We start from the raw sequence: 9,833 nt of genomic DNA, 5'->3' as shown, positions 1-9,833 counted from the left end.
AGTGTGTGCACACCCAAACGAAGAATACTGTTGGTAAAATATTTTTTGCTGGGACCTGACATTACCCATGGAGAAAACAACTCAAACTCTAACACACCAGCTATCGAAATATGTGAGCTAACTGGAAATTAAAACCACATTCATGACAACATTTCATAGATACAACTTTTCTTCTTCATAAACAGTTACAGAATAGTTCCAAAGAGGAGGAGACAAGTGAAGGAAAGGAGGTCACTTGTTTTTGTGTATATCAACCATATCAAGATATCACTGACACTTTGTATAGAATGATTCCCTGCCTATAAATACAGGTAGCCTACTACTCAATGCCACTCCCAGCCGGGAACAGTACCATAGTTAAAGTTACAAGCTCAGCTGGTCAGGGCATTGTGAATGGTGTTTATAAGGTGAGTGTTTTTTGTTTTTTCAAGGTGAGTGATTTTTCATGCTTTATTTCAATTGATTAACAGCATAAGCTTCTGCTTAAAGGCAAGAACACAGGTTATGGAAAGCCATCGATGGCAAAAAAAATAAATAAAAGGGTTTCATCACAGTTATTTTTGCCCAGTGACATGACTTCAGAATAATTTAAAATATTGTATTTGGGAAACCTATGAGTCAACATTGATTTTTAAAATGGGTTGCATCATGTTTAGAAGAATTTTGCACCATCTTAAGCCACATTAGAATCAGAAATAGCATGCCATTGCATGCCATGAAGAATACATTTCCAATATTCATATTGTGCTATATTGGAAACAGCTGAATAAAAAGGAGTAAATCATTAACTGACCAAATTAAAGACTGAGGTCAATCAATAGGCTCCCACTTGGTAAAAGTGTAGAAACCTGGCCACTAACCACCAGGAAGATAATGAATTCAGAGACAAAGCAAATGATAATGAGCCACACCTGGATTGTGTTAACCCTCCCATCATGTTAATATTGTATGACCACTTTTATAGTTGGGGTCTAATTGAACCTTAATTATCTCGTTATTGGGCTGTAAAAGAGGCCTGGGCATTTCCAGTTTTTGGTTTAGAGAATTGGGGTGGTTTGGACTGCTGCCTGAGCTGACCTTTGGGTGATTTGTTCCGTTTGGGTGGCCAGTTTTTGCCTGGTTTTATTGACTTTTGTTCCATTTCTGAGAAATAAAAGGCCTTAAGCCAACCCTTTCATTTGAGTTCTTCTGTCTGTTCACCACATGAGCAGTGGCCACCCCATCATCACAGGGCCTATTGATCAGCTTCAGTCTTTCATGTGATAAAAATGTATTACCTTTTTTTGCAATTGCCACCAATGTAGCACATTATGAACATGGGAATTGTATTCATGTAATGCTTCCCAAGTTAAAAATAGTATACAAACGTATTAATTTCATAAAAAACTTTACTAATAGTATTTGTACTTAAAGTATGCTGAACAGGTGCTTTTTAAACTAACATGCATCGGTCAGTTGAACTTTAGTGTTCTAGAATAAAGTACTCTAAATTGCATGCATACTTTTGTATGGAAGATTCAGTGACGTAATTAAATGCACATCACCGAGACACGTGATCATTATCGTGATTGCTTTTACTTAATGATGCGCATTTATCATGCCATAAAATCACGACGCATTGCATTTCCTTGCGCTTTGTTGAACACAGACGTATGGGGGTAGTTGAGGAAAGGAGGGTGCATTTTTCAAGTATTGAAAAACAATACTTGAAATAATAGAGGCAAAATGGTTTCACAGCATCGTTTGTACAAATGGGTTAGTTGTCAGTGACAAATGACTGAAAATATTTAATTATATTCTTAGAATATTATAAGCACATGACATAGCAATTGTTGTAACAAGACATCATCACTTTATAAACCTGAATATATAAAATCACAGCTCCTGGAATTTTTTTAACCTTTGAGCCACAATGATGTGATCCTTTTCAAAAACCAAATAATTGAGAAAAAAACTGGAGTAGAACTGGGTTTACTTAAGTGAGGTTCGAGGCACTTAAACGTCATGGAGGAGTTAAATTACCTTATAGACCTGGTATATCCATAAATGTTCATTAAAACATCTGACGCCAATGCGTTTTGGCAACAAAAACCTTCATCAGGGCATGACTTTCTTGGCTTGTCACATGGTTCTGCTTTCACAGTTATTTTACTACGCTCTTGGCACCCATCTCTGTATTTTTCTGCTTGTTTCCCTCTGTTCAGTGAACACCTCATATTTCTACTGAGCTCTTCAGCCTTTTCTTTGAGCACCTAGTGATTTGTTGCTTTTCTGAACCAAATTATTAAACTTTTTAGTGGAGAAAGTACCCATCTTTATTAGTCCGCAAGAGCATTGCCCCTGCCCAGGCTGACTTAAAGCAATAATGAGGTCAGTGGTAAAAATGGAAAGATTTGCTTCGATTAAAAACATTAAAATAGTTTTGTCCTCGCACGCACACATACATACATACATACATACATACAAAGATAATACTGAGGTCATGACCTCAGTGGTAGTTGGGGGCCTGGTCCTGCCCCACCCTTGCTGGTATCACTGCCCCTACGGCTGTGTGGCTCTTATCGTGGCTACACCGGGGATCAAACCACCGACCTGGCGTGTTCCAGTCATGTACCTTAACCACTACGCTACACCACCCTTCAGAACTGTGTACCCGATTATGCAACTCATTGATCTGATCTGGGTGCAGTTGGTGGTGTGGGGAGAAGTGATTTAACCCTTGTGTAGCCTTAACATTCTGTATATTCCCTGTGTCCTAAGGGTGAAAAGATGACTCTGAAAATGCCTTCAGCAAATAAAGCAGCTTATTTGAATTTTTAACCACAAATCTATTTTGCATGAAAGAAACAACCTGTCACTCATCACAAACCTTGTCATCAAATTTCAAGTTGAAAAAAGATCATTTAAGGGGTTTTCCTCTGCTGTTAAACATAGTGGTGGGTCAAGGGTTAACATATAAACAGATATGTTTTATTTTCCCCTTGTCTTTGCAGATAGAAACATCTTCAAAAGAATAAAAAAACTGGCAACCATGAGCACTTTCACTCCAGAGGACTTTGACTTTACCTTCCTGAAGAATGGGACTTCTGTCCAGGACATAATCGATCAGAGGATCAAGGCGTTGTCTGCATCGGTGAGAGTTTGAGCTGTCATGGAAGGCTGCTGGTCAGGTCTTGGAAACAAGCTGTATACTCCCCTTGTCCTAAGGGTAAAAAATTACCAGCCTTCACTAAACCCTTAAAATAGAGCCGCATAATTCAATTTTAACCACCCCCCAAAAAAAACCAAAAAAAAAACCTGTCACTCATCACCAACTTTCATTAAATTTCAAGTTGAGAAAAGATCATTTAGGGGGTTTTCTCTGCTGTTAAACGTACTGGCAGGTATGACCCTTAACACACAAGTGTTAAGCAGGCAGATCTCTCTCCACCAGAATTTAAGATCCATGGTTTGGCGTCTTGCCTTGCTGCCACTGCGTTGATGCCTGTCTGTTGTGTTTCGAGCTCGGTGTCCTTGATGTCCCCTTTCGCCGTTCCCTAGGATGCCAAGGATGCCTTCTACGTGGCGGACCTGGGGGAGGTAATGAGGAGGTACCTGTTGTGGGTACGTGAGATACCTCGCGTCATGCCCTTCTACGCCATCAAGTGCAACGAAAGCCGCCCCATTGTCAAGACGCTTGCCGCTCTGGGGACAGGGTTCGACTGCGCCAGCAAGGTACTAACCCCAAGCCAGAAGAGTGTCAGTGTATGAATGATTGTGTTCTCAGCAATTACCTTGGCTTTATCTGGCTAATTAGTAAATATGTAACAAAATGTCGGCCAGACATATTAAACACTGATTTTTGCTCCAGGTTGCTTATTCAGGACATTGTTTACATCAGGGCTGCCCAAAACGTCCTGTTGGTTTTCACTTCAACCCTAACAAAGCCCACCTCATTCAACAGCTTCAGATCTCATTGAGCTACTTAGTAGGTATTAGTAGAATCAGGTGTGCCAAATTAGGGTTGAAGTGAAAACCTACAGGACGGTAGATCTCCAGGAACAGGTTTTGGCAGCCCTGGTTTTCATGATACGCTATACATGGCAGTGATTTAAATGTATATTTTATTCCGAGTTTAGGCAATGGGTGTTTTTCTTTTTTCTTTCAATATATATTTTTTGACCCCTGTATCAGGATACAAATGATATTGTGGGCTGAGTGTGTTCTCAGGCTTGCTTATTAGTAGTGTGCTAGTTCATTCATAGAATAGACTCCAGTTCAACATTTGTTGTCCTCATCTGAACCACTCGGGATGCCCTGTGATCCTGTTTTTGCCTTTGCCCCGTTCCGCTTTTAGTATGAGATGCATCTCATAACGTCTCTCGGGGTGGACCCCAGCAGGATCATCTATGCCAACACCATCAAGCAGCCCTCCCACCTCAAATACGCCGCTGCCCATGGGATCCAGAAGATGACCTTTGACAACGAGGCAGAACTTGTTAAGATCGCCCAATGCTGTGAAAATGCCAAGTGAGTGGTTTCTATATATTTTTGCTCTTTTCTGCTTGGCACTCCACCAACTATTTAAGTAAAATGAAATGCATAAATTAAATATATTCAGGGCACATCAATGAGGAGTATCAACTGGCCTGGAGCCAGTATCAAATGCCCAATCGCGGTAAGTGATTCAGTGTCTGACGGTCCCCTAAAATGGGAGGGACACTGTATAAACTTGGATGTGGTTCCTACACGGATGTGGATGGAAACACCCTCAAATTAAAGGTGACCATCTGCACTTCAACACGATTTTCCTCGTTTCATTTCAAATCCAATGTGGTGGAGCACCAAAAGAACAGAAGCTGTGGCACTTTCAAAGTACTTACAGACTGCACTGTGTGACGGGCTGATGCTTGGATGGGTAGACTGATGGATGCATATTTAGATGGATGAGTAATAGATATTTGGATAGACAGACATTTGGATGGAAGGATATTTGGGGTGGTGAATAGTTAGATGGATAATAGAAATTTATACAGACATTTGGATGGATGGATGCTTCAAATGTAAAAACAATACTCTGCAGACACTTCGAGTTTCCATATTTGTGCATCTGCTTTGGAAAAACTCACCCTTGACCGGGCCCCTCCCACGCTTTCCTCTTCCTCAGGCTGGTCCTCCGTATTGCCGTGGATGACAAGTATTCCAAGTTCAAAATGAGCACCAAGTTCGGGGCGAAGCTGGAGACATGCCCGGCACTCCTGAAACGTGCACAGGAGCTGGGGCTGGACGTCATCGGGGTCAGCTTCCATGTGGGCAGCTACTGCATGAATCCTGTGGCTTACACAGAGGCCATCGCAAATGCCAAAGGCATCTTTGACCTGGCGGTGAGCACCTGGCACCATGTGAAAAGCTCTACTCAGTTGGCAGCTACAGTTAGAAATGCCATACAATGTTGTAAAGGTAACTATTTGGACAATAAACCCAAATCAGCGATCTCAAATTCCAGGTCGAGAGGGCTGTTCTTATTTTTTCTTCTCTTTCAATCATAAGTGACATTTTGCCCCTAGAAAGAAGATGTGTGGGTCTTATCTAACACATGATTAGAATTAACCATTCAAGTACTGAAACACACCAGAAACCAGTAGATGTCGTAACTATCGAGGACTGGACTGGAGATTTGTCATAACTGGTTGTGACACTGAAGCATTTGTGGCTTGATGAGCTGTGGTCTTGTGTGTGTGGTATGAGTCTGTATTGTGTAAAGGATGTAAAGAGTCATTCATGGCTGATTGTTTGCAGGCAACGATTGGCTACAAAATGACTTTCCTGGACATTGGTGGAGGATACCCTGGGTTTGACATTCCCGATCGTCTTTACTTTAAACAGGTAATCATTTTTCCACTCTCTCAGAAAGCACACAGCAGGTGTGCAGGGGAGCCTCAGGTCTCGTCTCATAAGAGGCTGATGTGGATGTGAAGGCTGATGGTGAGCCTGCACTCACCGACGCTGTAGAAATGAATGTGTAGGTTTAGCATGCTCAAATCAGGCTTTGGAGGCCAGTAGTGCTGCTGGTTTCTATTATTTACGACAACAAAGGTAATGGTTTTGAACTTGAATGCCAGGTGAGTGGAGGATAATCAGTGACTTTGATCAGACAGTCAGTTAACAATCAGTTAGAAGAGAGAACAAGCATTACTGCTGGCCAGACTTAGACAATCTCGACTTGCACAAGAGATACTGAAGAACAGGAGGGTTTCATTGTGATCCAATCATGACCTGACCTGACCAATACATCCCCATTTCCAGTTTGCAGTTGAAATAAACCTCGCTCTGGACAAGTACTTCCCCGTCAGCACCGGAGTCCAAATAATCAGCGAGCCGGGTCGCTTCTTCCCATCGTCAGCCTACACGCTGGCTGTCAATATCATCGGTAAGAGGGTGGACATGGAGAAGTCGGCTGACGATGGTGAGTTTGCTCTGTAATTAAGCCTTATCCCCAGTCTGGCACAGTTCTGTTTCCACATAGTCTGAACACACAACATACTTCATGAGATCTGAAGTGGGGCGGCCTGTAGCATAGTGGTTAAGGTACATGCAGTGGTTAAGGTACATGACTGGGACCCGCAAGGTCGGTGGTTCGATCCCCGGTGTAGCCACAATAAGATCCACGCAGCCGTTGGGCCCTTGAACAAGGCCCTTAACCCTGCATTGCTCCAGGGGAGGATTGTCTCCTGCTCAGTCTTATCGACTGTAAGTCTCTCTGGATAAGAATGCCATTAATGTAATGTAATGAAGTGGAGCAAGATCACCGGTAAGATGGCACCTGTTTCTTCTCATGCAGCTCTCAACTCCAACTCTCCTCTCATTCCCACAGGCAAAGAAGACGAGGCCAACAGAAAGACTATTAGTTACTATGTGAATGATGGCATCCACACTTCATTCGAATTTGTCGTTTTCCCCTTTGCCTATGTCCTGCCAAGTACACACAAGGTACGAGCACAAAGTTTGTCATTGGTTTTGCTGCTTTCATAGTCCTGGCAACCCTGCCAATCTGCAGTGCCAGATCATTTGTAAGTGTGTCTGCATAAGTAACCATGTACTGTTGCAGTTCCAGGTTGTGTTTGAGTCCTCTTCAGTTCATGTATCCCTGTCTCACTGCAGAGAAGCAAGCCAGGTGAGCGCTTCTACCCCAGCACCATCTACGGACAGACCTGTGATGGGCACGACCAGATTGTGGAAGATTACAGCCTGCCAGAGGCACAGGAGGGTGAATGGATGTTGTTCAACCACATGGGAGCCTACAGCGTCAGCATCATGACCGACTTCAACGGCTTCCCAAAGCCTGAAACCCAATTTGTGATGACCCGGAAAGCATGGTATACATAAGTATCTTATGTTTTCTGTCCTTTACTTGATATTCTCCCTTATTTGTAACATTGTCAGGGACCAGAACAATAGACCCAGCAGCAAGACCACAGGAGTAAGTTTAAAGTCTTTATTAACCTTGCAGCAGAGTAGACAGACAGGTTTTATTAACCAGCAAGCCGTAGCAACAGAGATCAGGTAGTTTGTGAACGAGATTCAAACAAGGGGGTCGGTACAACGGCAAACAGATATAGCGGGGGTAATCCAAGATGTAGTCACAGGCAAAGGGGTTGATAACACACGGGCAGTCCAATCAAAAACAGAATCCAGAAACAAAAACCGAAACAAGCCAAACAGGATCGAAAAACTATGGATCAACTCAAAGCAGAAGGATAAATCAAGAGGCGGAGGGCTAAGACAAAATGGGTCATAGCAGAAATCAATCAGAAATAAAGACTGGAGAGTATGGTCATGACACATAACAATCTGGCTACGAAAGACAGAAACAAATGGGTTTAAATACGCGCAAATAAGCTCGGATCAAAACAAGACACGTGGAATCGATGACGGCAGACAGGAAGGAAGTACATATAAGGACTGGGAAGGCGGAGACATGAAACAAGACTCAGATGAAATGAACACACTAGGGTAAGTACAGAGGGAATGAATACACGGAAACACTAACAACTTAGACAAAAACTGACAATGAAAAAACACAGAACCTGCCAAACACTTATTTTACAGGGAAGGTGGATGAAAATTGACAAAAACATGCTGGAATGCGAGGGTGCCAGTTTTTGCTGTGCAGCTGATTTCTGTGGTGTGTTTAGGTAGATTTATTGGTGTATTCAATAAATCTACATTAAAATTAATCAACCAAATGAAGCTATTCCTCTCTAGCCTGCTTAAAGCTCCTGCAAGAAATCATAGATTGTTTCTGGAGATCAGATCAATTGCTTCCAGCATACTTCTGAACTCATTTGGGCCTCCGTTCAAAAAGTGGTTTGATAATGACAACATGCATTTCAATCGTGAATGAAAAAAAAAAAGACTTGGAAGAAATGCAAAGTGAACAAAGCCATGCTGCAACTTGAGCCAGCGAACATTTTTGTGGTGAGAGGTTGTCTTGGCATTCAGGTGAAATCCCTGCTCCATGGCCAGCACCCTGCACATGGCCAGCAGGTGTGGGCTCGGTTAGTTCTTGATTGGTAGACCCTCTGGGTCAACCTAGTAGCTGCTGGATGCCATTGTAGATACTAATCTCCGTTGATCCCCCCCCCCCCCCCTTTCCTGTCTCCAGGCAACGCTTTCTGCAGATTGCTGCTGCTAAGGGGGACCAAGTCCTTCTTCAACAGCCCAGTCCCCATGATGAGCCGGATGCCTGCTGCCCTGTGAAACCTGGCCTCGCCCGCAAGCACAACCTGACAGGGAAGGAGGGGAAATTATTTGTTTAGGGAGGGTGAGAGGCAAGAGTGTGCATGTTGATCCTTTCCTCGATGGTGTAGGGTGTGAACTTTCTTTTTTTATGAATTGGAGCAAGACTTATAGACAATGACGAAATCAAAAACAAAGTATACGATCATGAGCCATTCAACACACATCTCTCTATTCTCATTCCTTTTCCCAACTGCATGTTTGCCCATCGACTGCTTGTACCCCCATTTTAACTCCCATCTTTAGCATTTGCTCATTAGAATGTTGTCTCTGGCTCCTACCCTGCCACCTAGGTGAAGTTGGTTCAAGGTGTCATAGAATGTGGCCTTGAGGTCATCATCTGCAGCATTGGTAGGTGCATAGAACAGGATTATGAGGGGTTTCATTCTCCCGCTATTTGGAAGCAGTGAAAGAAGCAGTGATGAGGCAACAGACGATTGGTTCCAATGCAATCGGAGCCTTCCGGGTCTTGTTAGTCATCACAACGCCTACTCCCTCTGTGTAATTCACTCACTCTGCTTCATGCCTGGAGTAGTTCACGCACTGCACTGGGTTATGTCTTTAAAGTCTTCATTATCTACCAAATGCTTCGTTTTGGAGTTCATGATTCACCACGCTTTACTTTGATCAGTTACAGTTTAAAACATGATATGATATCACATGTTCAGGATAGTGTTTTTGCAACCAAAATGTCACTGGATTTCTTTTCACTTATTTTGTTCATTCTGGTCACACACTGGTACCTTTTCCTCAAAAATAAATACATTTACAACATTTGTAGCAAGTTGTGCTTTTACTTTCTTTTTCTTTTTTTGCAACACAGCCTTGGTACCTTCATTTGCTTCCCTTTGTATGTTTGTGTGTGTTTCTTTTTCCTTCTCTTCCCCCGACACTTTTCTGAACAGTAGATTAGCATCAATATTGTTCTTTCCAGGCCGATACTGGACTTGGAAATCATATTGAGCTCGGCTGTGGTAAGCACACACGTGAGGGAATTATTATCCATACGTACAGTAAATTGGGTGCCGTATATGGTAATCGTGGAATTTGTCAGT

The 9,833-nt window shown here is 42.7% G+C and overlaps 1 protein-coding gene across 2 annotated transcripts; it reads left to right on the top strand.

Annotated features, from left to right (window-relative positions):
- The first annotated feature begins 340 nt into the window (after window positions 1-340).
- LOC133129470 (ornithine decarboxylase 1-like) lies at window positions 341-9,552 on the top strand. Of its 2 annotated transcripts, XM_061243589.1 has the most exons (10): window positions 341-407; window positions 2,994-3,133; window positions 3,541-3,714; window positions 4,337-4,509; window positions 5,147-5,363; window positions 5,779-5,865; window positions 6,286-6,445; window positions 6,854-6,969; window positions 7,141-7,355; window positions 8,645-9,552. In XM_061243589.1, exons 2-10 carry the CDS (start codon window positions 3,032-3,034, stop codon window positions 8,796-8,798), a joined length of 1,398 nt encoding a protein of 465 aa, XP_061099573.1. In that variant the 5' UTR covers window positions 341-407; window positions 2,994-3,031; the 3' UTR covers window positions 8,799-9,552. The 2 variants fall into 2 exon arrangements, with proteins under 2 accessions (XP_061099573.1, XP_061099581.1); XM_061243597.1 differs by lacking the exons at window positions 341-407; window positions 2,994-3,133 and adding an exon at window positions 3,146-3,208.
- Window positions 9,553-9,833: the final 281 nt, after the last annotated feature.

The sequence above is a fragment of the Conger conger genome, chromosome 1 (assembly GCF_963514075.1).
Source record: "Conger conger chromosome 1, fConCon1.1, whole genome shotgun sequence".
Lineage (NCBI taxonomy): Eukaryota > Metazoa > Chordata > Actinopteri > Anguilliformes > Congridae > Conger > Conger conger.
This window is presented reverse-complemented; position numbering and strand designations above follow the sequence as displayed.

Coding starts and splice junctions, on each gene's coding strand:
- LOC133129470 (XM_061243589.1), top strand. CDS start 3,032: ATGAGCACTTTCACTCCAGAGGACTTTGACTTTACCTTCCTGAAGAAT. Junction 3,715..4,336: donor GGTTCGACTGCGCCAGCAAG/GTACTAACCCCA, acceptor TTCCGCTTTTAG/TATGAGATGCATCTCATAAC. Junction 6,970..7,140: donor TCCTGCCAAGTACACACAAG/GTACGAGCACAA, acceptor GTCTCACTGCAG/AGAAGCAAGCCAGGTGAGCG.